The following is a 26,246-nucleotide window of genomic DNA, read 5'->3' on the forward strand; positions in this document are numbered from 1 at the left end:
AGGGCTGTGTATGTAGTGTGTTAGTGAGGGCTATGTGTGTAGTGTGTTAGTGAGGGCTGTGTGTGTGTGTAGTGTGTTAGTGATGGCTGTGTGTGTAGTGTGTTAGTGAGGGCTGTGTGTGTGTGCAGTGTGTTAGTGAGGGCTGTGTGTGTGTAGTGTGTTAGTGAGGGCTGTGTGTGTAGTGTGTTAGTGAGGGCTGTGTGTGTGTGTGTGTGTGTGTGTGTAGTGTGTTAGTGAGGGCTGTGTGTGTGTAGTGTGTTAGTGAGGGCTGTGTGTGTGTAGTGTGTTAGTGAGGGCTGTGTGTGTGTGTGTAGTGTGTTAGTGAGGGCTGTGTGTGTGTGTGTGCAGTGTGTTAGTGAGGGCTGTGTGTGTAGTGTGTTAGTGAGGGCTGTGTGTGTGTAGTGTGTTAGTGAGGGCTGTGTGTGTGTGTAATGTGTTAGTGAGGGCTGTGTGTGTGTGTAGTGTGTTAGTGTGGGCTGTGTGTGTGTGTAGTGTGTTAGTGTGGGCTGTGTGTGTGTGTAGTGTGTTAGTGAGGCCTGTGTGTGTAGTGTGTTAGTGAGGCCTGTGTGTGTGTGTAGTGTGTTAGTGAGGGCTGTGTGTGTGTGTGTAGTGTGTTAGTGAGGGCTGTGTGTGTGTGTAGTGTGTTAGTGAGGGCTGTGTGTGTGTAGTGTGTTAGTGAGGGCTGTGTGTGTGTGTGTAGTGTGTTAGTGAGAGCTGTGGGTGTGTAGTGTGTTAGTGAGGGCTGTGTGTGTGTGTGTAGTGTGTTAGTGAGGGCTGTGTGTGTGTGGTGTGTTAGTGAGGGCTGTGTGTGTGTGTGTGTGTGTAGTGTGTTAGTGAGGGCTGTGTGTGTGTGTGTGTGTAGTGTGTTAGTGAGGGCTGTGTGTGTGTGTGTGTAGTGTGTTAGTGAGGGGTGTGTGTGTGTGTGTGTTAGTGAGGGCTGTGTGTGTGTGTGTAGTGTGTTAGTGAGGGCTGTCTGTGTGTAGTGTGTTAGTGAGGGCTGTGTGTGTGTAGTGTGTTAGTGAGGGCTGTGTGTGTGTGTAGTGTGTTAGTGAGGGCTGTGTGTGTGTGTAGTGTGTTAGTAAGGGCTGTGTGTGTAGTGTGTTAGTGAGGCCTGTGTGTGTGTTTGTTTGTGTGTAGTGTGTTTTAAGTGAGGGCTGTGTGTGTGTAGTGTGTTAGTGAGAGCTGTGTGTGTGTGTGTGTGTAGTGTGTTAGTGAGGGCTGTGTGTGTGTGTGTGTGTAGTGTGTTAGTGAGGGCTGTGTGTGTGTGTGTAGTGTGTTAGTGAGGGCTGTGTGTGTAGTGTGTTAGTGAGGGCTGTGTGTGTGTAGTGTGTTAGTGATGGCTGTGTGTGTAGTGTGTTAGTGAGGGCTGTGTGTGTGTGTGTGTGTGTGTGTGTGTGTGTGCAGTGTGTTAGTGAGGGCTGTGTGTGTGTAGTGTGTTAGTGAGGGCTGTGTGTGTAGTGTGTTAGTGAGGGCTGTGTGTGTGTGTGTGTGTGTGTGTGTGTGTGTGCAGTGTGTTAGTGAGGGCTGTGTGTGTGTAGTATGTTAGTGAGGGCTGTGTGTGTGTGTGTGTAGTGTGTTAGTGAGGGCTGTGTGTGTGTAGTGTGTTAGTGAGGGTTGTGTGTGTGTGTGTGTGTGTTAGTGAGGGCTGTGTGTGTGTAGTGTGTTAGTGAGGGCTGTGTGTGTAATGTGTTAGTGAGGGCTGTGTGTGTGTGTAGTGTGTTAGTGAGGGCTGTGTGTGTGTGTAGTGTGTTAGTGAAGGCTGTGTGTGTGTGTAGTGTGTTAGTGAGGCCTGTGTGTGTGTGTAGTGTGTTAGTGAGGCCTGTGTGTGTGTGTAGTGTGTTAGTGAGGGCTGTGTGTGTGTGTGTAGTGTGTTAGTGAGGGCTGTGTGTGTGTGTAGTGTGTTAGTGAGGGCTGTGTGTGTGTAGTGTGTTAGTGAGGGCTGTGTGTGTGTGTATTGTGTTAGTGAGGGCTGTGTGTGTGTGTAGTGTGTTAGTGAGGGCTGTGTGTGTAGTGTGTTAGTCAGGGCTGTGTGTGTGTAGTTTGTTAGTGAGGGCTGTGTGTGTGGTGTGTTAGTGAGGGCTGTGTGTGTGTGTGTAATGTGTTAGTGAGGGCTGTGTGTGTGTGTAGTGTGTTAGTGAGGGCTGTGTGTGTGTGTAGTGTGTTAGTGAAGGCTGTGTGTGTGTGTAGTGTGTTAGTGAGGCCTGTGTGTGTGTGTGTGTAGTGTGTTAGTGAGGGCTGTGTGTGTGTAGTGTGTTAGTGAGGGCTGTGTGTGTGTGTGTAGTGTGTTAGTGAGGGCTGTGTGTGTGTAGTGTGTTAGTGAGGGCTGTGTGTGTGTGTAGTGTGTTAGTGTGAGCTGTGTGTGTAGTGTTAGTGAGGGCTGTGTGTGTGTGTAGTGTGTTAGTGAGGGCTGTGTGTGTGTGTAGTGTGTTAGTGAGAGCTGTGGGTGTGTGGTGTGTTTGTGAGGGCTGTGTGTGTAGTGTGTTAGTGAGGGCTGTGTGTGTGTGTGTGTAGTGTGTTAGTGAGGGCTGTGTGTGTGTGGTGTGTTAGTGAGGGCTGTGTGTGTGTGTAGTGTGTTAGTGAGGGCTGTGTGTGTAGTGTGTTAGTGAGGGCTGTGTGTGTGTTTGTGTGTAGTGTGTTAGTGAGGGCTGTGTGTGTGTTTGTGTGTAGTGTGTTAGTGAGGGCTGTGTGTGTGTGTGTGTGTGTGTAGTGTGTTAGTGAGGGCTGTGTGTGTGTGTGTAGTGTGTTAGTGAGGGCTGTGTGTGTAGTGTGTTAGTGAGGCCTGTGTGTGTAGTGTGTTAGTGAGGGCTGTGTGTGTAGTGTGTTAGTGAGGCCTGTGTGTGTGTGTGTGTAGTGTGTTAGTGAGGGCTGTGTGCGTAGTGTGTTAGTGAGGGCTGTGTGTGTGTGTGTGTGTGTGTAGTGTGTTAGTGAGGGCTGTGTGTGTGTGTAGTGTGTTAGTGAAGGCTGTGTGTGTGTGTAGTGTGTTAGTGAGGCCTGTATGTGTGTGTGTGTGTAGTGTGTTAGTGAGGGCTGTGTGTGTGTGTGTAGTGTGTTAGTGAGGGCTGTGTGTGTGTAGTGTGTTAGTGAGGGCTGTGTGTGTGTAGTGTGTTAGTGAGGGCTGTGTGTGTGTGTAGTGTGTTAGTGTGAGCTGTGTGTGTAGTGTTAGTGAGGGCTGTGTGTGTGTGTAGTGTGTTAGTGAGGGCTGTGTGTGTGTGTAGTGTGTTAGTGAGAGCTGTGGGTGTGTGGTGTGTTTGTGAGGGCTGTGTGTGTAGTGTGTTAGTGAGGGCTGTGTGTGTGTGTGTGTAGTGTGTTAGTGAGGGCTGTGTGTGTGTGGTGTGTTAGTGAGGGCTGTGTGTGTGTGTGTGTGTGTAGTGTGTTAGTGAGGGCTGTGTGTGTAGTGTGTTAGTGAGGGCTGTGTGTGTGTTTGTGTGTAGTGTGTTAGTGAGGGCTGTGTGTGTGTGTGTGTGTGTGTAGTGTGTTAGTGAGGGCTGTGTGTGTGTGTGTGTATGTAGTGTGTTAGTGAGGCCTGTGTGTGTGTGTAATGTGTTAGTGAGGGCTGTGTGCGTAGTGTGTTAGTGAGGGCTGTGTGTGTGTGTGTGTAGTGTGTTAGTGAGGGCTGTGTGTGTAGTGTGTTAGTGAGGCCTGTGTGTGTGTGTGTGTAGTGTGTTAGTGAGGGCTGTGTGCGTAGTGTGTTAGTGAGGGCTGTGTGTGTGTGTGTGTAGTGTGTTAGTGAGGGCTGTGTGTGTGTGTAGTGTGTTAGTGAGGGCTGTGTGTGTAGTGTGTTAGTGAGGCCTGTGTGTGTGTGTGTGTGTAGTGTGTTAGTGAGGGCTGTGTGTGTGTGTAGTGTGTTAGTGAGGCCTGTGTGTGTGTGTAGTGTGTTAGTGAGGGCTGTGTGTGTGTAGTGTGTTAGTGAGGGCTGTGTGTGTGTAGTGTGTTAGTGAGGGCTGTGTGTGTGTGTAGTGTGTTAGTGAGGGCTGTGTGTGTGTGTGTAGTGTGTTAGTGAGGGCTGTGTGTGTGTAGTGTGTTAGTGAGGGCTGTGTGTGTGTGTGTAGTGTGTTAGTGAGGGCTGTGTGTGTGTGTGTGTAGTGTGTTAGTGTGAGCTGTGTGTGTTGTGTTAGTGAGGGCTGTGTGTGTGTGTAGTGTGTTAGTGAGGGCTGTGTGTGTGTGTAGTGTGTTAGTGAGGGCCATGTGTGTGTGTAGTATGTTAGTGAGGGCTGTGTGTGTGTGTAGTGTGTTAGTGAGAGCTGTGGGTGTGTGGTGTGTTTGTGAGGGCTGTGTGTGTAGTGTGTTAGTGAGGGCTGTGTGTGTGTGTGTGTAGTGTGTTAGTGAGGGCTGTGTGTGTGTAGTGTGTTAGTGAGGGCTGTGTGTGTGTGTAGTGTGTTAGTGTGAGCTGTGTGTGTAGTGTTAGTGAGGGCTGTGTGTGTGTGTAGTGTGTTAGTGAGGGCTGTGTGTGTGTAGTGTGTTAGTGAGGGCTGTGTGTGTGTGTGTGTAGTGTGTTAGTGAGGGCTGTGTGTGTGTGGTGTGTTAGTGAGGGCTGTGTGTGTGTGTGTGTGTGTAGTGTGTTAGTGAGGGCTGTGTGTGTGTGTAGTGTGTTAGTGAGGGCTGTGTGTGTGTGTGTGTGTATGTAGTGTGTTAGTGAGGCCTGTGTGTGTGTGTGTAGTGTGTTAGTGAGGGCTGTGTGTGTAGTGTGTTAGTGAGGCCTGTGTGTGTGTGTGTAGTGTGTTAGTGAGGGCTGTGTGTGTAGTGTGTTAGTGAGGCCTGTGTGTGTGTGTGTGTAGTGTGTTAGTGAGGGCTGTGTGCGTAGTGTGTTAGTGAGGGCTGTGTGTGTGTGTGTGTGTAGTGTGTTAGTGAGGGCTGTGTGTGTGTGTGTGTGTGTAGTGTGTTAGTGAGGGCTGTGTGTGTGTTCAGTGTGTTAGTGAGGCCTGTGTGTGTGTGTGTAGTGTGTTAGTGAGGGCTGTGTGTGTCTGTAGTGTGTTAGTGAGGGCTGTGTGTGTGTGTAGTGTGTTAGTGAGGGCTGTGTGTGTGTGTGTAGTGTGTTAGTGAGGGCTGTGTGTAGTGTGTTAGTGAGGCCTGTGTGTGTGTGTGTGTAGTGTGTTAGTGAGGGCTGTGTGTGTAGTGTGTTAGTGAGGCCTGTGTGTGTGTGTGTGTAGTGTGTTAGTGAGGGCTGTGTGTGTAGTGTGTTAGTGAGGCCTGTGTGTGTGTGTGTAGTGTGTTAGTGAGGGCTGTGTGTGTAGTGTGTTAGTGAGGCCTGTGTGTGTGTGTGTGTAGTGTGTTAGTGAGGGCTGTATGTGTGTGTAGTGTGTTAGTGAGGCCTGTGTGTGTGTGTGTAGTGTGTTAGTGAGGGCTGTGTGTGTGTAGTGTGTTAGTGAGGGCTGTGTGTGTGTAGTGTGTTAGTGAGGGCTGTGTGTGTGTGTAGTGTGTTAGTGAGGGCTGTGTGTGTGTGTGTAGTGTGTTAGTGAGGGCTGTGTGTGTGTAGTGTGTTAGTGAGGGCTGTGTGTGTGTGTGTAGTGTGTTAGTGAGGGCTGTGTGTGTGTGTGTGTAGTGTGTTAGTTTGAGTTGTGTGTGTTGTGTTAGTGAGGGCTGTGTGTGTGTGTAGTGTGTTAGTGAGGGCTGTGTGTGTGTGTAGTGTGTTAGTGAGGGCTGTGTGTGTGTGTGTAGTGTGTTAGTGAGGGCTGTGTGTGTAGTGTGTCAGTAAGGCCTATGTGTGTGTGTGTGTAGTGTGTTAGTGAGGGCTGTGTGTGTAGTGTGTTAGTGAGGCCTGTGTGTGTGTGTGTGTAGTGTGTTAGTGAGGGCTGTGTGTGTGTGTAGTGTGTTAGTGAGGGCTGTGTGTGTGTGTGTAGTGTGTTAGTGAGGGCTGTGTGTGTGTAGTGTGTTAGTGAGGGCTGTGTGTGTGTAGTGTGTTAGTGAGGGCTGTGTGTGTGTGTAGTGTGTTAGCGAGGGCTGTGTGTGTGTGTAGTGTGTTAGTGAGGGCTGTGTGTGTGTAGTGTGTTAGTGAGGGCTGTGTGTGTGTGTGTAGTGTGTTAGTGAGGGCTGTGTGTGTGTGTGTAGTGTGTTAGTGTGAGCTGTGTGTGTTGTGTTAGTGAGGGCTGTGTGTGTGTGTAGTGTGTTAGTGATGGCTGTGTGTGTGTGTAGTGTGTTAGTGAGGGCCGTGTGTGTGTGTAGTATGTTAGTGAGGGCTGTGTGTGTGTGTAGTGTGTTAGTGAGAGCTGTGGGTGTGTGGTGTGTTTGTGAGGGCTGTGTGTGTAGTGTGTTAGTGAGGGCTGTGTGTGTGTGTGTAGTGTGTTAGTGAGGGCTGTGTGTGTGTAGTGTGTTAGTGAGGGCTGTGTGTGTGTAGTGTGTTAGTGAGGGCTGTGTGTGTGTGTAGTGTGTTAGTGAGGGCTGTGTGTGTGTGTGTAGTGTGTTAGTGTGAGCTGTGTATGTAGTGTTAGTGAGGGCTGTGTGTGTGTGTAGTGTGTTAGTGAGGGCTGTGTGTGTGTGTGTGTGTAGTGTGTTAGTGAGGGCTGTGTGTGTGTGGTGTGTTAGTGAGGGCTGTGTGTGTGTGTGTGTGTAGTGTGTTAGTGAGGGCTGTGTGTGTAGTGTGTTAGTGAGGGCTGTGTGTGTGTGTGTGTGTAGTGTGTTAGTGAGGGCTGTGTGTGTGTGTGTGTGTGTAGTGTGTTAGTGAGGGCTGTGTGTGTGTGTGTGTGTATGTAGTGTGTTAGTGAGGCCTGTGTGTGTGTGTGTAGTGTGTTAGTGAGGGCTGTGTGTGTAGTGTGTTAGTGAGGCCTGTGTGTGTGTGTGTAGTGTGTTAGTGAGGGCTGTGTGTGTAGTGTGTTAGTGAGGCCTGTGTGTGTGTGTGTAGTGTGTTAGTGAGGGCTGTGTGTGTAGTGTGTTAGTGAGGCCTGTGTGTGTGTGTGTGTAGTGTGTTAGTGAGGGCTGTGTGCGTAGTGTGTTAGTGAGGGCTGTGTGTGTGTGTGTGTGTAGTGTGTTAGTGAGGGCTGTGTGTGTGTGTGTGTGTGTAGTGTGTTAGTGAGGGCTGTGTGTGTGTTCAGTGTGTTAGTGAGGCCTGTGTGTGTGTGTGTAGTGTGTTAGTGAGGGCTGTGTGTGTCTGTAGTGTGTTAGTGAGGGCTGTGTGTGTGTGTAGTGTGTTAGTGAGGGCTGTGTGTGTGTGTGTAGTGTGTTAGTGAGGGCTGTGTGTAGTGTGTTAGTGAGGCCTGTGTGTGTGTGTGTGTAGTGTGTTAGTGAGGGCTGTGTGTGTAGTGTGTTAGTGAGGCCTGTGTGTGTGTGTGTGTAGTGTGTTAGTGAGGGCTGTGTGTGTAGTGTGTTAGTGAGGCCTGTGTGTGTGTGTGTAGTGTGTTAGTGAGGGCTGTGTGTGTAGTGTGTTAGTGAGGCCTGTGTGTGTGTGTGTGTAGTGTGTTAGTGAGGGCTGTATGTGTGTGTAGTGTGTTAGTGAGGCCTGTGTGTGTGTGTGTAGTGTGTTAGTGAGGGCTGTGTGTGTGTAGTGTGTTAGTGAGGGCTGTGTGTGTGTAGTGTGTTAGTGAGGGCTGTGTGTGTGTGTAGTGTGTTAGTGAGGGCTGTGTGTGTGTGTGTAGTGTGTTAGTGAGGGCTGTGTGTGTGTAGTGTGTTAGTGAGGGCTGTGTGTGTGTGTGTAGTGTGTTAGTGAGGGCTGTGTGTGTGTGTGTGTAGTGTGTTAGTTTGAGTTGTGTGTGTTGTGTTAGTGAGGGCTGTGTGTGTGTGTAGTGTGTTAGTGAGGGCTGTGTGTGTGTGTAGTGTGTTAGTGAGGGCTGTGTGTGTGTGTGTAGTGTGTTAGTGAGGGCTGTGTGTGTAGTGTGTCAGTAAGGCCTATGTGTGTGTGTGTGTAGTGTGTTAGTGAGGGCTGTGTGTGTAGTGTGTTAGTGAGGCCTGTGTGTGTGTGTGTGTAGTGTGTTAGTGAGGGCTGTGTGTGTGTGTAGTGTGTTAGTGAGGGCTGTGTGTGTGTGTGTAGTGTGTTAGTGAGGGCTGTGTGTGTGTAGTGTGTTAGTGAGGGCTGTGTGTGTGTAGTGTGTTAGTGAGGGCTGTGTGTGTGTGTAGTGTGTTAGCGAGGGCTGTGTGTGTGTGTAGTGTGTTAGTGAGGGCTGTGTGTGTGTAGTGTGTTAGTGAGGGCTGTGTGTGTGTGTGTAGTGTGTTAGTGAGGGCTGTGTGTGTGTGTGTAGTGTGTTAGTGTGAGCTGTGTGTGTTGTGTTAGTGAGGGCTGTGTGTGTGTGTAGTGTGTTAGTGATGGCTGTGTGTGTGTGTAGTGTGTTAGTGAGGGCCGTGTGTGTGTGTAGTATGTTAGTGAGGGCTGTGTGTGTGTGTAGTGTGTTAGTGAGAGCTGTGGGTGTGTGGTGTGTTTGTGAGGGCTGTGTGTGTAGTGTGTTAGTGAGGGCTGTGTGTGTGTGTGTAGTGTGTTAGTGAGGGCTGTGTGTGTGTAGTGTGTTAGTGAGGGCTGTGTGTGTGTAGTGTGTTAGTGAGGGCTGTGTGTGTGTGTAGTGTGTTAGTGAGGGCTGTGTGTGTGTGTGTAGTGTGTTAGTGTGAGCTGTGTGTGTAGTGTTAGTGAGGGCTGTGTGTGTGTGTAGTGTGTTAGTGAGGGCTGTGTGTGTGTGTGTGTGTAGTGTGTTAGTGAGGGCTGTGTGTGTGTGTGTGTAGTGTGTTAGTGAGGGCTGTGTGTGTGTGTGTGTAGTGTGTTAGTGAGGGCTGTGTGTGTAGTGTGTTAGTGAGGGCTGTGTGTGTGTGTGTGTGTAGTGTGTTAGTGAGGGCTGTGTGTGTGTGTGTGTGTGTGTGTAGTGTGTTAGTGAGGGCTGTGTGTGTGTGTGTGTGTATGTAGTGTGTTAGTGAGGCCTGTGTGTGTGTGTGTAGTGTGTTAGTGAGGGCTGTGTGTGTAGTGTGTTAGTGAGGCCTGTGTGTGTGTGTGTAGTGTGTTAGTGAGGGCTGTGTGTGTAGTGTGTTAGTGAGGCCTGTGTGTGTGTGTGTGTAGTGTGTTAGTGAGGGCTGTGTGCGTAGTGTGTTAGTGAGGGCTGTGTGTGTGTGTGTGTGTAGTGTGTTAGTGAGGGCTGTGTGTGTGTGTGTGTGTGTGTGTGTGTGTAGTGTGTTAGTGAGGGCTGTGTGTGTGTGCAGTGTGTTAGTGAGGCCTGTGTGTGTGTGTGTAGTGTGTTAGTGAGGGCTGTGTGTGTGTGTAGTGTGTTAGTGAGGGCTGTGTGTGTGTGTGTAGTGTGTTAGTGAGGGCTGTGTGTGTAGTGTGTTAGTAAGGCCTGTGTGTGTGTGTGTGTGTAGTGTGTTAGTGAGGGCTGTGTGTGTAGTGTGTTAGTGAGGCCTGTGTGTGTGTGTGTGTAGTGTGTTAGTGAGGGCTGTGTGTGTGTGTAGTGTGTTAGTGAGGCCTGTGTGTGTGTGTGTAGTGTGTTAGTGAGGGCTGTGTGTGTGTAGTGTGTTAGTGAGGGCTGTGTGTGTGTGTAGTGTGTTAGTGAGGGCTGTGTGTGTGTGTAGTGTGTTAGTGAGGGCTGTGTGTGTGTGTGTAGTGTGTTAGTGAGGGCTGTGTGTGTGTAGTGTGTTAGTGAGGGCTGTGTGTGTGTGTGTAGTGTGTTAGTGAGGGCTGTGTGTGTGTGTGTGTAGTGTGTTAGTTTGAGTTGTGTGTGTTGTGTTAGTGAGGGCTGTGTGTGTGTGTAGTGTGTTAGTGAGGGCTGTGTGTGTGTGTAGTGTGTTAGTGAGGGCTGTGTGTGTGTGTGTAGTGTGTTAGTGAGGGCTGTGTGTGTAGTGTGTCAGTAAGGCCTATGTGTGTGTGTGTGTAGTGTGTTAGTGAGGGCTGTGTGTGTAGTGTGTTAGTGAGGCCTGTGTGTGTGTGTGTGTAGTGTGTTAGTGAGGGCTGTGTGTGTGTGTGTGTAGTGTGTTAGTGTGAGCTGTGTGTGTTGTGTTAGTGAGGGCTGTGTGTGTGTGTAGTGTGTTAGTGAGGGCTGTGTGTGTGTGTAGTGTGTTAGTGAGGGCCGTGTGTGTGTGTAGTATGTTAGTGAGGGCTGTGTGTGTGTGTAGTGTGTTAGTGAGAGCTGTGGGTGTGTGGTGTGTTTGTGAGGGCTGTGTGTGTAGTGTGTTAGTGAGGGCTGTGTGTGTGTGTGTAGTGTGTTAGTGAGGGCTGTGTGTGTGTAGTGTGTTAGTGAGGGCTGTGTGTGTGTGTAGTGTGTTAGTGAGGGCTGTGTGTGTGTGTAGTGTGTTAGTGTGAGCTGTGTGTGTAGTGTTAGTGAGGGCTGTGTGTGTGTGTAGTGTGTTAGTGAGGGCTGTGTGTGTGTGTAGTGTGTTAGTGAGGGCTGTGTGTGTGTGTGTGTGTAGTGTGTTAGTGAGGGCTGTGTGTGTGTGGTGTGTTAGTGAGGGCTGTGTGTGTGTGTGTGTGTAGTGTGTTAGTGAGGGCTGTGTGTGTGTGTGTGTGTGTGTAGTGTGTTAGTGAGGGCTGTGTGTGTGTGTGTGTATGTAGTGTGTTAGTGAGGCCTGTGTGTGTGTGTAGTGTGTTAGTGAGGGCTGTGTGTGTAGTGTGTTAGTGAGGCCTGTGTGTGTGTGTGTAGTGTGTTAGTGAGGGCTGTGTGTGTAGTGTGTTAGTGAGGCCTGTGTGTGTGTGTGTGTAGTGTGTTAGTGAGGGCTGTGTGTGTGTGTGTGTGTAGTGTGTTAGTGAGGGCTGTGTGTGTGTGTGTGTGTGTGTGTGTGTGTGTAGTGTGTTAGTGAGGGCTGTGTGTGTGTGTGCAGTGTGTTAGTGAGGCCTGTGTGTGTGTGTGTAGTGTGTTAGTGAGGGCTGTGTGTGTGTGTAGTGTGTTAGTGAGGGCTGTGTGTGTGTGTGTAGTGTGTTAGTGAGGGCTGTGTGTGTAGTGTGTTAGTAAGGCCTGTGTGTGTGTGTGTGTAGTGTGTTAGTGAGGGCTGTGTGTGTAGTGTGTTAGTGAGGCCTGTGTGTGTGTGTGTGTAGTGTGTTAGTGAGGGCTGTGTGTGTGTGTAGTGTGTTAGTGAGGCCTGTGTGTGTGTGTGTAGTGTGTTAGTGAGGGCTGTGTGTGTGTAGTGTGTTAGTGAGGGCTGTGTGTGTGTAGTGTGTTAGTGAGGGCTGTGTGTGTGTGTAGTGTGTTAGTGAGGGCTGTGTGTGTGTGTGTAGTGTGTTAGTGAGGGCTGTGTGTGTGTAGTGTGTTAGTGAGGGCTGTGTGTGTGTGTAGTGTGTTAGTGAGGGCTGTGTGTGTGTGTGTGTAGTGTGTTAGTTTGAGTTGTGTGTGTTGTGTTAGTGAGGGCTGTGTGTGTGTGTAGTGTGTTAGTGAGGGCTGTGTGTGTGTGTAGTGTGTTAGTGAGGGCTGTGTGTGTGTGTGTAGTGTGTTAGTGAGGGCTGTGTGTGTAGTGTGTCAGTAAGGCCTATGTGTGTGTGTGTGTAGTGTGTTAGTGAGGGCTGTGTGTGTAGTGTGTTAGTGAGGCCTGTGTGTGTGTGTGTGTAGTGTGTTAGTGAGGGCTGTGTGTGTGTGTAGTGTGTTAGTGAGGGCTGTGTGTGTGTGTGTAGTGTGTTAGTGAGGGCTGTGTGTGTGTAGTGTGTTAGTGAGGGCTGTGTGTGTGTGTAGTGTGTTAGTGAGGGCTGTGTGTGTGTGTAGTGTGTTAGTGAGGGCTGTGTGTGTGTGTAGTGTGTTAGTGAGGGCTGTGTGTGTGTGTGTAGTGTGTTAGTGAGGGCTGTGTGTGTGTGTGTGTAGTGTGTTAGTGTGAGCTGTGTGTGTTGTGTTAGTGAGGGCTGTGTGTGTGTGTAGTGTGTTAGTGAGGGCTGTGTGTGTGTGTAGTGTGTTAGTGAGGGCTGTGTGTGTGTGTAGTGTGTTAGTGAGGGCTGTGTGTGTGTAGTGTGTTAGTGAGGGCTGTGTGTGTGTAGTGTGTTAGTGAGGGCTGTGTGTGTGTGTAGTGTGTTAGTGAGGGCTGTGTGTGTGTGTGTAGTGTGTTAGTGTGAGCTGTGTGTGTAGTGTTAGTGAGGGCTGTGTGTGTGTGTAGTGTGTTAGTGAGGGCTGTGTGTGTGTGTAGTGTGTTAGTGAGGGCTGTGTGTGTGTGTGTGTGTAGTGTGTTAGTGAGGGCTGTGTGTGTGTGGTGTGTTAGTGAGGGCTGTGTGTGTGTGTGTGTGTGTAGTGTGTTAGTGAGGGCTGTGTGTGTAGTGTGTTAGTGAGGGCTGTGTGTGTGTGTGTGTAGTGTGTGTGTGTGTGTGTGTGTAGTGTGTTAGTGAGGGCTGTGTGTGTGTGTGTGTATGTAGTGTGTTAGTGAGGCCTGTGTGTGTGTGTGTAGTGTGTTAGTGAGGGCTGTGTGTGTAGTGTGTTAGTGAGGCCTGTGTGTGTGTGTAGTGTGTTAGTGAGGGCTGTGTGTGTAGTGTGTTAGTGAGGCCTGTGTGTGTGTGTGTGTAGTGTGTTAGTGAGGGCTGTGTGCGTAGTGTGTTAGTGAGGGCTGTGTGTGTGTGTGTGTGTAGTGTGTTAGTGAGGGCTGTGTGTGTGTGTGTGTGTGTGTGTGTGTGTGTGTGTGTAGTGTGTTAGTGAGGGCTGTGTGTGTGTGCAGTGTGTTAGTGAGGCCTGTGTGTGTGTGTGTAGTGTGTTAGTGAGGGCTGTGTGTGTGTGTAGTGTGTTAGTGAGGGCTGTGTGTGTGTGTGTAGTGTGTTAGTGAGGGCTGTGTGTGTAGTGTGTTAGTAAGGCCTGTGTGTGTGTGTGTGTGTAGTGTGTTAGTGAGGGCTGTGTGTGTAGTGTGTTAGTGAGGCCTGTGTGTGTGTGTGTGTAGTGTGTTAGTGAGGGCTGTGTGTGTGTGTAGTGTGTTAGTGAGGCCTGTGTGTGTGTGTGTAGTGTGTTAGTGAGGGCTGTGTGTGTGTAGTGTGTTAGTGAGGGCTGTGTGTGTGTGTAGTGTGTTAGTGAGGGCTGTGTGTGTGTGTAGTGTGTTAGTGAGGGCTGTGTGTGTGTGTGTAGTGTGTTAGTGAGGGCTGTGTGTGTAGTGTGTTAGTGAGGCCTGTGTGTGTGTGTAGTGTGTTAGTGAGGGCTGTGTTTGTAGTGTGTTAGTGAGGCCTGTGTGTGTGTGTGTGTAGTGTGTTAGTGAGGGCTGTGTGTGTGTGTAGTGTGTTAGTGAGGGCTGTGTGTGTGTGTGTAGTGTGTTAGTGAGGGCTGTGTGTGTGTGTGTAGTGTGTTAGTGAGGGCTGTGTGTGTGTGTGTGTGTAGTGTGTTAGTGAGGGCTGTGTGTGTGTGTGTGTGTGTGTGTAGTGTGTTAGTGAGGGCTGTGTGTGTGTGTGTGTATGTAGTGTGTTAGTGAGGCCTGTGTGTGTGTGTGTAGTGTGTTAGTGAGGGCTGTGTGTGTAGTGTGTTAGTGAGGCCTGTGTGTGTGTGTGTAGTGTGTTAGTGAGGGCTGTGTGTGTAGTGTGTTAGTGAGGCCTGTGTGTGTGTGTGTGTAGTGTGTTAGTGAGGGCTGTGTGCGTAGTGTGTTAGTGAGGGCTGTGTGTGTGTGTGTGTGTAGTGTGTTAGTGAGGGCTGTGTGTGTGTGTGTGTGTGTGTGTGTGTGTAGTGTGTTAGTGAGGGCTGTGTGTGTGTGCAGTGTGTTAGTGAGGCCTGTGTGTGTGTGTAGTGCGTTAGTGAGGGCTGTGTGTGTGTGTAGTGTGTTAGTGAGGGCTGTGTGTGTGTGTGTAGTGTGTTAGTGAGGGCTGTGTGTGTAGTGTGTTAGTAAGGCCTGTGTGTGTGTGTGTGTAGTGTGTTAGTGAGGGCTGTGTGTGTAGTGTGTTAGTGAGGCCTGTGTGTGTGTGTGTGTAGTGTGTTAGTGAGGGCTGTGTGTGTGTGTAGTGTGTTAGTGAGGCCTGTGTGTGTGTGTGTAGTGTGTTAGTGAGGGCTGTGTGTGTGTAGTGTGTTAGTGAGGGCTGTGTGTGTGTAGTGTGTTAGTGAGGGCTGTGTGTGTGTGTAGTGTGTTAGTGAGGGCTGTGTGTGTGTGTAGTGTGTTAGTGAGGGCTGTGTGTGTAGTGTGTTAGTGAGGCCTGTGTGTGTGTGTGTGTAGTGTGTTAGTGAGGGCTGTGTGTGTAGTGTGTTAGTGAGGCCTGTGTGTGTGTGTGTGTAGTGTGTTAGTGAGGGCTGTGTGTGTGTGTAGTGTGTTAGTGAGGGCTGTGTGTGTGTGTGTAGTGTGTTAGTGAGGGCTGTGTGTGTGTGTGTGTGTAGTGTGTTAGTGAGGGCTGTGTGTGTGTGTGTAGTGTGTTAGTGAGGCCTGTGTGTGTGTGTGTGTAGTGTGTTAGTGAGGGCTGTGTGTGTGTGTAGTGTGTTAGTGAGGGCTGTGTGTGTGTGTGTGTAGTGTGTTAGTGAGGGCTGTGTGTGTGTGTGTGTGTAGTGTGTTAGTGAGGGCTGTGTGTGTGTGTGTAGTGTGTTAGTGAGGGCTGTGTGTTGCTTTGGGGAGTGGTTGGCAATGGCTGAAGTGCATCTGAAAACCAGATTGGCGAGTCCAGTCCAGTCGCCTTTCCTGTGGTTTGTCCCGCCGCACCGGACGCGGTCGATGGCGATACAAACACTGTAAACTCCCGCTGTGAGACGCTGTCTCTCAGGTTTCCATAGAGCACGTTAGCTGTAGCGGTTTCTAAAATAAAGTGTAAACTAAACGGCTCCCCTTACCTTTAGCCATTGTGTCCAAGCATGTCACTGGAGAACAGGAAACCCCTGCCGCATCATAATATACTATGTTTTTACCATAGTAGTGGGCGATTATTAGTAGTTACTTTGAGATCACATGTAAAAGTCAACACGTGTATGTATTTCGGCACCTCGTCGGGTTGTTTGTTTGTATACAATAATGACACCCTCCTGTGTGCTAAATGTCCGCTTCAAACGACAAACCAGGTTTGTGAGCGTCTCCTGCTTCAGTCTTATAATACAGGAGCATCTCTGTGCAACTATTGCAACAAGAAGGCGAAGTTGTAAAGAAGGCAACTCCTTGATTTAGACGGGTACCAAAACTGTTGAATGTGTTTTATTGCGAACATGTACTCGTCAGTTGTAAAGGATTATAATGAAACTGGAGAGCACGTGTTTGCAGTGATATAACTGCGATTACAGATCAGCCAGCGCTTTGGAGACGCAGCAAGTGTAATACATTATTTTTACTGGAAAACACTTCCTGTGAGGCACATTATAATAATGTAATAGAGCATATTTCAGTGGTGTGTTTTGAGTTTTTTTTCCTGTGTAGCAACAGGTGATTTGTAAGTACAGTGGCCATAAACCCAAGGGAGTAAATGCATTGATTACAAAGTCGAATTCCTCGTTCATTGAATGTAGTAGCATCTGCACAGCTTGAATATTTTAAGCCATGCTTATCCATATTTTATAAGTCTGCATATGCCTATTAATGAAGGGAGTGTCAATGTACAGAAGAGCCACCTGTTCCTGTTGAAACCCACGACCGAGGCAGAGCTGGGACAGTTAGCGCTTCTCATTAATTAAGAGACTTCAACCCTCTCAAATTTCTTTATCTCTATAGCCCTCCTGCCTCATGGAACTGAGCTCAGAGTTACAGATCCTGAGTAACATCCTGAAAGACCTGGTGTTGGCTAATATACTTTTAAAAAGTCTATAATTATACCATACTTACTTTGCAGCTGAAACAGGAAACAGCGATGGTCTTTTTTTTTTTAAATCTAAATAAGGGTTTTTATTTCGTTTTCATCTTTTGCTGATGATACAATGTGTCAGATCTTGTGTGTCTGCTGTTGTGTGACACCATGTTGCTAGCCAGCTGCTTTAATGGGCATCCTGAGACAGTAGTCTTATTCAACACTGAGCACCCAGGAATAGTGGCATGAGTCACTGGCCCAGAGACAGGCGGGGGGCTGGGGGGGGAGGTGAGCTCTCTGCTTCAATGTGGGCTCAACATGCCAATGTGCATGGGGGGTGAGCATCCCATTTACATGACATCACTGCAACTCCATATATGGCTAAAGACAAGATGAGTCTCATGAGTGGATTTGCATTACTTTTTTTTTTTTAACCATTTGCATTGTTCCATTGTTTCCAAGGGTGTAAAAGTAAACCATTGTTTACTGTCTGCCTTCCTGTTTTTTAAATTGACTTCAGTATTCTGAATGAGCCTCCCACCACCTTCACTTCCACACCGCTGTGTTTTAAATCCTGCAGCCCCAGGATCCACACAGGCAGGACAGAGGGAGTTCTCCTTGCTGTGGTGTGAAGGGGCGCTAACCTGCTTGCTTTTCTCCCCTTTTCTCCCCGCAGCTGTTTGACTTGAGGCTGGTTGTGGTGGAAGATGAAGAAAGAAATTGCAGCCGTTGTCTTTTTCCTCTCCAGGCTGATATGGAAGGTGGCGAAGCTGGAGAAGAAAAAGGTGGAGGAGTTCTCGGAGCGACTGACGGCAGTGTTGCAGGAGAAGTTCAGAGAACACTGGTATCCTGACAACCCTGTCAAGGGCCAGGCCTACAGGTACAACACTGACACACACACACACACAGACACACGCACACACACACAGGCGCGCACAGCCCACAGGGAAAGACACTTCCCAGGAGAAGAACAGTTTCCCTTAACAACAAAGAATGTAAATGTGAAATTCTTGTCTTTTTTCAAACACACATCAGCCCAAATTATAACTTAAAATGACATTAAAAGACAAATAAAACCATTGTACCATTTATCTTAAATCTAATCACTAAATGCTGTCTGTTGCAATAAAAAGCCTGTGAATAGGATAATTAAATTAGCTGTCTGCTTGAATTTCCTTTGCTAAGTAGGAAAAATGCATTTCTTTGTCAGCTGGGCTATCTTGAGGTCTTTCGACTGCCATGATAGCATGTGAGGAGTAGACAGCCTTCCCTTGGCGATCGCAGTCGCTCAGATGTAGATTACACGCCTAGCGCCGGGACTGTGTATTAATAACTCTTAAAGGATCATGGTATTCTGGTTCAGCATGGCTTTCAACGCAGACCGGTCTGATTCTGAGAGGTGTGTGTAATGTGTAGATACTGTTTTCAGATTCTGTCATCTTTGCCCGACTCGTTTTATATCACAACAGATTAGGTGTTTTTTGTCTATGGAAAACAACTGTAGAGTTTAGTTTTATCTTAAATTACGTTGCAGTCCAGCATTTTATTTACTTTTTAAAATATTTTTAGATCATTAAAAGGGAAAAAACGTATTGTCATCTTGCATAGACCGTTCCTTATTGATTTTATTGTTAGGCCTCTGTAGCAGCCAATAATGTAATAACTACCGTTAATGTAATAACTGCCAATAATGTAATACATTTTCCATTCTTAATGTAATAAAAGTCGATAATGTAATAACTTACCAATAATGTAATACAATTTCTCAACCAATAACGTAAAATAACTTTTTGCCCATAATGTAATAAGTTCTTACATTATTGGCTGGGTTAATAAAAATTAAATAAAATTGTAATAATTGGAGCCGATAATGTAATAATATACTTATTTCACTGTGTGTTTAAGTTTTATTTATTAAGTGTCAGACTTCCATAACACTTACCCTTACTGTTTCTTCTTTCAAATAGCTGCTCAAAAACCTGACCAAACCTGACCCCTGAATCTTAGGCCTAACTCTGAGAAAACACACACAACACACACACACTTTTTCTCTCTCTCTCTCTCTCTCTCTCTCTCTCTAGGAATTAAGACTATTTATTTGTTTGTAGACTTATCTCCAGCCTTGCCTTCTACTCCTTAACCATTTGAGTACCAAATGAAGTACGAGCACACGTTTGCAAACACAGACTATTACTCTTATGTCATATAATATGAAATCTAATCCTCTTTGAAGATGCTTTGTCCTCGAATACAAAGACCACCATTTCTTTTCATGAAAAAATTTCATATTTAATTAAACATTTTTAATAACTTTTTCAAGCAAATGGTTTCAACCACTATTATAGCTATTCAGCCCTCTCCCTCTTTCTCTGTACTGTATTTATACCAAACCTGACTCCTGAAAGGTTACATGAAAATGTATTACCAAATCTGAATGCTTGCCCTATATACATCCCCTGGCTATTTGAATACAACCATTACAAGCTCCACAAAGAATCTAAAACTGAAGAAAATGGTATCTACAGTTCATTCTTTAAAACGTGTATTTTCTTTTGCAGTACCCATAATTGACCACTAGATGGCCATTGATTGACAAGTTATCATCATGTGACTGACATTAGGCTTTCTTCAGTTGTTTGCGAACTTATGTTGTCCTTATCGCACATGTTGAAAGGTAATTAGTGATCTAATTTAAGTTAGTAAATACAGTTCATTTAGTTGAGATTCATGCACATACATTAACGTCATATATTTAGTGCAAGAGGATATAGAAATTGAGCCAGGAAATTACAGACCAATCAGTCTCGCCTGCATTACTTGTAAAATGTTGGAAAAAATGATTAGACAGAAAATAGAGGAGCATCTCAATGAAAACCATATTCTTGGAGACAGTCAACATGGGTTTAGATGAGGCAGATCATGTAATTTTTTGAACACACAACTGCAGCTGTAGATCACGTGAAAGCATATGATATGATATACTTAGATTTTCAAAAAGCTTTAGATAAGATTCCACACCAAAGGCTGATCCTCAAAATGGAAGCTGTAGGCATTCAGGGTAATGTAAGTAGATGGATTATGAACTGGTTGATGTGGAGGAAACTGAGGGTGTCGATTAGAGGAGTCGCTTCTAACTGGAGTGAGGCTGTTAGTGGAGTTCCACAGGGATCAGTACTAGGGCCTTTGCTTTTTCTAATCTATATTAATGATCTGGACTCTGGGATAGTTAGCAAACTTGTCAAATTTGCAGATGGTACTAAAATAGGTGGCTCAGCAGATACAATCTTGGCAGCACAGGCTATTCAAAGGGATTCAGATAATATTCAGTTGTGGGCCGACACCTGGCAGATGAAATTCAATGTGGACAAGTGCAAGGTATTACATGCAGGTAACAAAAATGTCCACTATAATTACACTATGGGAGGAATAGAAATAGATGAAGTAACGCATGAGAAAGACCTAGGAGTCTATGTGGACTCCTCACTTTCTCCATCCAAACAATGTGGGGAAGCAATAAAAAAGGCAAACAGACTGCTAGGGTATATTGTCAAAAGTGTAGAATTGAGAACAAGGGCATTGATGTTCAGACTGTACGATGCACTAGTAAGAGCTAAGAGAGGCACTTGCAGACAATTTGGAACTGGACAAAGAGAATGACTAGTGAATGATGATTAGTGTTATGAAGCTATACAAGGCTGCTGGATGCAGCAGTGGTCTCAGCACACGTATAAGAGTTATTTGGTAAGGACAAATGATGGATGAGAGCCTGGATACTTCTCAGTCACATAACCTTCGGACAGTACAAAGTTAAGGACATCTACTGGAAGATTTTTTTGTTGGTGTTTTTTTCTCGGTCAGTAGATAATTTCATTTTGATTCTCTTGAGTTCTTTTTTATATTTGTAAATGAGTGGAAGTTACTTTTCATTTGAGATTGAACTTTACCTCCAGCACCTTACCTCCATTTTGTCAAAGGTACAGTACAATATCAGACTTTAGTTCTTTAAAAAGGGACGTAAAACCAGAGAGAGTGTGTGTGTGTGTGTGTGTGTTTTCTCAGAGTTAGGCCTAAGATTCAGGGGTCAGGTTTGGTCAGGTTTTTGAGCAGCTATTTGAAAGAAGAAACAGTAAGGGTAAGTGTTATGGAAGTCTGACACTTAATAAATAAAACTTAAACACACAGTGATATAAGTATATTATTACATTATCAGCTCCAATTATTACAATTTTAATTATTTTTTATTAACCCAGCCAATAATGTAATAGCCAGCCAATAATGTAAGAACTTATTAAATTATGGGCAAAAAGTTATTTTACGTTATTGGTTGAGAAATTGTATTACATTATTGGTAAGCTATTACATTATCGGCTTTTATTACATTAAGAATGGAAAATGTATTACATTATTGGCAGTTATTACATTATTGGCTGCTACAGCCCTCTCTTCTCATTAGCATCTTTATATACAGTGCCTTGCAAAAGTGTTCAGACCCTCTCACAGTTTGCACATGTTGTTTATTTAAAGCTTGCAGTCATGACACTTTGAAGTAGGAATTAATGTTATCTACACAACCTACTCCATACATTCAAAGCAAGAACCAAAATAAATATGAAATAAAGTTGTGATTGTTGTGAAGTTTTCAATCCTAAACTAATTCAGGTGCACAAAATGACCTTAACAAGCCACACAGTTAGTGGAATAGCCTGAATACATTTGCCAGGCACTGAACATGTTTTATATTTCTTCACCATATTTCAGTTGTGAGCCTAATGCTTTCCAGGGCTGTCCTGTATGATCCTCAAGACCAAATAGTTGAGTTTCAGCTCCGCAATTTTTAATTGCAGAGCACATTTTCATAACACTTTACAATAAATAATAATACAATACAGGCATAGCTTGAACTGCTGGGGTGTTTTTCTTTTCTGCGCCTGCTGTGCAGTGTGCTGTCATGCCAGTGTGTTTATGTGGGAGAGAAAAGGAGGAATGATACTCCTCCCCAGTGAGTCCTCTGGGGAGTGGATTGTCATCCTGAAGCGTCTGTCGTCCGCCCGCCCCCCCCCGCAGGTGTATCCGTGTGAACAGGCTGCAGAGGGAGGACCCCGAGCTGCGCCGCGCCTGCGAGGAGAGCAGGGTGCTGTACTGCGACCTGGGCCTGCCGTGGGAGCTCACCCTGTGGGTCGACCCTGGGGAGGTGTGCTGCAGGTGAGCGTCTCTCTCTTCTTATTTCCCTTTCTTCCTTTTCACTCTCATCCTTTCCTGTGCTTGGTTTCAGCGTGGGGCACACACCCTGAACCTGCCATTGTCAATGGTTTTTTCTTCTTTTTCCAGGTATGGTGAGAAGAACCATGCTTTTACGGTGGCGAGTTTTCCCAGCAGCAGCGATGCCGACGATAAAGAGGACATATCTAAGAAAGTGACGAGCGCTGTGGAGAAGGTGACCTCCGACTACCACTCCGGCTCTTCCTCAGATGAAGAGACGCCTCGAGACACCCAGCACACCCACCCCTGCCCCCCGTTTCGCCCGGTGTTCCAGGTACTGAGATGGCACTGTCACCAGCCCTCTGGATCGAGCGATACTGAGAGCACAGAGTTGGCATAATTAACTACTTTGTCAGATACTTAAATAAGTGTTTTTGTTCTTTTTTTATTAGTATGTTGGATACAGCTTTCTGTCCTTTTGCTACAAGAATGTGATCTAGATGTTTGAACCTGTGCACTGTTAAACAAGAGCTTGACATCTCTGATCTCCTCAGATCACTGTCTACAGAAGCCCCGCACTGCGACTGTCTGTTTGCTCCGACGATGCACGATTCTAGCCAAGCGGCGCGTTTTCTCTGTGTCATTGATGCCGGCTGAACCCGTCTGATCGCGGCAGCACGCACTAGTCTCGCAAATTAAGTGCTGCACGTCTTCCGCTCAGAGCACCAGCCTTTGTGGCAGTCCACACAGCTCATTAAATCGGTTATGGTTCCTTTAATCGCTTAGCCGTCTTACCCTGTGTCATAAATGTCTGAGCGTTTATTGAGATCTCGTATTCTATAATTTATGACATTTGAGCTATAAACTGTTTTGCAGGTGCCCGAGTTCATGTACCAGCCTGTTCCAGCGTGGCAGCAGCTGCCCAGGAAGAAGTGTGTTCTGTACAGAGGGCAGGGCTTCCCACAGCCACAGTACAGGTACCATCCCCAACCGAGGCAAGGCCGGGCGTTTCACCAGGGGCAGTGGGCGCCGCCGGGGCCTCGGAGAGGACAGGGCTACTGGGGCATGGCGCAGGTTCTGGGCCACTGTTAGTAACCAGGGCAGAGATGTACCACTGTAGGCAATGTAGTTTATGGACAGGGAGGACAACAACACAACCCCATGAGACTTCGGACCAAACTCTATACAAGTATTTTTGTAGTAATGTGTTTTTTTATATTAAAACTCTTTGCACTTTAGATAAGATGTAATAGTATAATATTTAAGTGTGTGTGTGTCTGTGTGTGTATCATACATAGAGGAGAAAAAACACTGTTTAAAAGACCTGAATATTTTTTAAATACTGGAAGTATGTACTGTATTTATGTAATATTCATAGGAATCAGTATTAATCACAGAAGGTTGACCTGTTTGTCCATCAGCTTGTTTACATGACCAAATGTTTGTATTTATTTACATTATAATCTGATAGTTTGTACATCTTGTATAGACCTTAAATTATGGCAGCTTTAATTCTTGCAGCAATTAAATAAATTTGCTTACTGGTCAAAAATAATAATGCTTCTGTTTTTGTTTTGTTCAGAACATAATCACGATGTTAAAAAATAAGCCTGCAGTCATTGCTGTAAACTGATTGAAATATTTAATGTATAAACATTTGATTTCAGCTTGCTTGCATTATTAGTAGAAAACAGACAGGAGTAGCATCACTAAACCTGCAGATCACTGGAAGGGTTTGACTTCAGGGTTTGTATTGCAGTTAATGATGCACTACTATCCTCACTGCTGACATTAAAGAAAACATTTAATGATAAAAAAATCTTGAGATACATGATTGTGGAAAATACAAAATGAGGTACACCTCGCGAGGTTCCCTTTGTTACATCTTCAACGAGGGCCATTCAGGAGGTCAATTTTAAATAAAAGCAGCAAATATTACGTAAGAATAAAATGTACCTTGTTTGAAACTACTGTGACTGACTGGGGGGGTTGTAGTTGTAGTTTTGTCACTCTGACAGTAGATGGTGTAATTTATCACATAAGTAAACATTGGTACAGGATAAGGACAAAGCTGTGCAAGGATCAAGTTAGAAAATCAAAGGTGTTACCCTTTGGGTCAGATTGCAATGGAAGTGGACGATACACACTAAATTGTGCACTAGTATTTAATTTCAATTAGCAACAAAATAACAGGGGTCAGCTGATCTGGAAGTCCAATATAAAGCAGAGGAACAGCTTTCCAAAGTCCAGTGTGTGACAGGGGAACATGCTGCCATTATGATTGACAGATGCTTCTTCAATAAGCTAGGATTTCTAACATCTACATTATTATTAATTTTACTGTGTGGCCACTTCCATAACTTAAAATATTTGTTGTGTTTAATTTAATTTAATGCCTTATTAATGTTTGAAAGCTCTCTTAAATGACATGTAGAGTATATAAATCATACAGTATCTTCACAGTAAAGTATTAGCAACAAGATAGGGGAAAAAAGGAAGTATAAATATAATGAGGTAAATAAAGCACTGAGCTGAAAGAGATGAATGCCCATGTTACTGATATTGCAACCTCCAGTGTAATATTGGTACGTGTGACAAAACACTGGTGTTTCTTGAAAGGGGATTTGTGTTGTTATAATAGTAATTCTAAATGCATTGTTTTGCTACCAGCAGAAAGCCCGTCTATCTGTGTAGACCACCTCTTCCAGGTTGGTTTGTGGTAGTGGTGACAGTGGCGAAGGGTTAAGGGGTAATTAAATTCTATGTATATACATTTAAATATTTTTAATATTCATTATTTGGCTTAAAAGAAGGGACTGCTTTGATCTGCAATACACGGGAGGTTGCAACTAAAGTTTTCCCAATATTTTACACACATAACACACAAACAAAGCCAACCAAACTCAACAGACTCTTCAGCTGAAAAAACAAACCGAGCAAAGACGACAGCAGTATATCCTTTATTGGGAGTCTTCATTCATCAGAGCAGCAGTTCGGAGTTTACAGTCGTCACACAATCGACAGGCGTCCATCTATGGGGTCTGACAGAAACTGGGGAAACGAAAGACGTTTTAGCTCGGCATAAAACTCACAGACACACACACAATGTAATATAAGGGTTACATGTTACAGTAAAAGGTAGAGGAAAGTACCTTTATAGGGAAATACGTTTCTGCTTTTTCGTATTGTATTACATTCATTATTCTGGTTCCTGCCCTGACATGGTCATGACACTTCACTTGACAGCATTTTCGCTTTTTCTATATTCAAATATTAGATTTACTGTAATTGTGAATTGCAAACACTGCTTTCAGCTGTTCTAAAATTACTAATACATAAAGAAAATGGCCTCCATTGCCTTGTGGTAAAACTGTGGACTTTCGTGCTGTCATATTTATTGACCCATTTTGTTCTGGTGCGATGAGTTTTATCTGTATTTTCCTTCATCCCTTAGGTTGTATGGGAGGGGGAGGGTCTGATTCACTGCAAACATTTGTTGCTCGGAAATGAACCCGAAATGCTGGATACAAATGGTTCAAAATACAAGTAGCTGGGAGGTTTAAAAGGGGGTTGGTAATAGACCTGGTTTAATAAAAGCTCTACATAATAAATCGCAGGCACCCGGGTTCAAATACAACCCATCTCAACACTTGGTTATAAAGGTAGCAACAGAAAAATAAATTCCTTGATTCACTTTCTTGAATCCACAGCTCAGCTGACTAACAGAACTGTTTCCAAACATTAGGGAAACCTGTATAACTCTTATTAAATATACAGACGGGTGACAAAGGAAATACCTGAATAAATGAGTGAAGGAACATAACGAATGCAGATGCCTTCAAACAGGTGTACTGCATGATACAATTAAGCAATTAACATCCTGTCATACTCTGTGGCATGTATAAAAATGCTCAGCAGGCCCGGCTGACCTCGATTTTGAATCAAGATGGCAAGAGGAAAGGATCTGAGTGACTGTGAAAGAGGGGTCATTGGGGAACGAATGGCAGGAGCTTCAGTAACTGCTCAAACTGGCTAGTGTTTCAATAAGAACAGTGAATAAAGTTACATCTGCATTTAGATCTATGAGAAAGACATCAGTAAATAGGGTTGGAAACTGGTTGAAAGCACACATTCGATGACCGTGATGCTCGTGCATTACTGTGATATGTAAGGACAAACATAAGAGCAGCTCTTTCCCAGGTGCCTGAGACTGTCGATGCAGGACGTGATCAGACTGTCAGCAAGAACAGTGCGTGGAGAACAACACAGAGAGGGATATTAAAGTAGGGCTGCAGTGCAGAAACCCCTCATTACAAAGACAAATTTGAGAGTTCAGTGGTGCAAAAACCATAGGCACTGGTGTGCAGAGATGTGGAAAAAAGTGATCTGGTCAGATGAGTCATCCTTCACCATATGTTTGACAAGTGGGCGAGTACATGTGTGGGACACAAAGAGATCGGTACAGGCCTGACTGCTGGACTCCTATGGTGAGGGGGTCTGGAGACTCTGTTATGCTGTGGGGGGCATTTTCCTGGCATGGTTTGGGTCCACTTGTCCCATTAGAGGGAAGGGTCACTGCAAATCATTACAAAGTTATTCTAAGTGATCACCTTTATCCTGTGGTGAAACATTTCTATCCTGATGGGAGTGGTCTCTTCCAGGATGACAATGCCCCCATCCACAGGGCACGAGGGCTCACTGATGTGACTCATATGCTATGGCCTTCGCAGTCACCAGATCTCAACCCAGTTGAACACCCATGGGAGATTTTGGACGGACGTGTTAGACAGCGCTCTCCACCACCATCATCAAAACCCCAAATGAGGGAATATCTTTTGGAAGAATGGTGTTCATCCCTCCAGTAGAGTCCAGAGACTCGTAAAATCTGTGCCAAGAGCACTGAAGCTGTTCTGGCGGCTCGTGGTGCCCAACACCTTACTGTGACATTTTATGTTGGTTTTTCCTTTAATTTTTCATCCATCTGTATGTACAACAACGCTACATCAATGATCCAACTCTACTAAAAGTAAAGGAGTACATCAAGTAGACAATCTCTCTGAAGAAGTGTTCAAGACTTTGGATTGGGAAGAAAACATTGAACAGCTTACTTGAACAACTTATGATTTGTCAATGACATTTTTGCAAAAACATCTATAGACCTGCAGCTTCAATTTCAAGAACTCTTAGATACAAGCGAAAAACTGGACTTAACATGAACCTGAGTAAAACAAAAGTGAAGTTTAAAAGCTTTGGTAAATTAAGAACATTTAAGTAGATCAACAGATACTTGAAGAACTCAAAAGTTATGTCTACCTTGGACAACAAATCAGCACAGACTGAGATCCAATCAAAAGATGAGTAAAAATGGGATGGAGTGCATTTGGAAGAAACCACAAACCTGGTCAATTAATGCAAAAATGATACAGAAACAGGACGCCAAACAATGCATGGAAAAATGTCTGCTTGGAATAATGAGAGAGAGAAAAAAATGAATGGATCCGAGAACAAACCAAAATATGTGACATCA

General features: G+C 45.5%; 2 protein-coding genes across 2 annotated transcripts in view; one reads left to right on the plus strand and one right to left on the minus strand.

The window, feature by feature from the left end:
• The window catches only part of LOC136746790 (protein BTG3), a 35,797-nt gene extending 13,535 nt beyond the window's left edge, over positions 1-22,262 (plus strand). The window contains exons 2-5 of the mRNA XM_066699553.1: positions 16,197-16,400; positions 20,585-20,722; positions 20,849-21,053; positions 21,596-22,262. Coding sequence (XP_066555650.1) covers positions 16,228-16,400; positions 20,585-20,722; positions 20,849-21,053; positions 21,596-21,811 — 732 coding nt within the window. The 5' untranslated portion in view covers positions 16,197-16,227 and the 3' untranslated portion in view covers positions 21,812-22,262. The remainder of the gene's footprint in view (positions 1-16,196; positions 16,401-20,584; positions 20,723-20,848; positions 21,054-21,595) is intronic.
• An 80-nt stretch (positions 22,263-22,342) lies between these two features.
• Positions 22,343-26,246, minus strand: part of cxadr (CXADR Ig-like cell adhesion molecule) — a 50,838-nt gene continuing 46,934 nt past the window's right edge. The window contains exon 8 of the mRNA XM_066699552.1: positions 22,343-23,770. Coding sequence (XP_066555649.1) covers positions 23,729-23,770 — 42 coding nt within the window. The 3' untranslated portion in view covers positions 22,343-23,728. The remainder of the gene's footprint in view (positions 23,771-26,246) is intronic.

Source organism: Amia ocellicauda, chromosome 3 (assembly GCF_036373705.1).
Source record: "Amia ocellicauda isolate fAmiCal2 chromosome 3, fAmiCal2.hap1, whole genome shotgun sequence".
Taxonomy (NCBI): domain Eukaryota; kingdom Metazoa; phylum Chordata; class Actinopteri; order Amiiformes; family Amiidae; genus Amia; species Amia ocellicauda.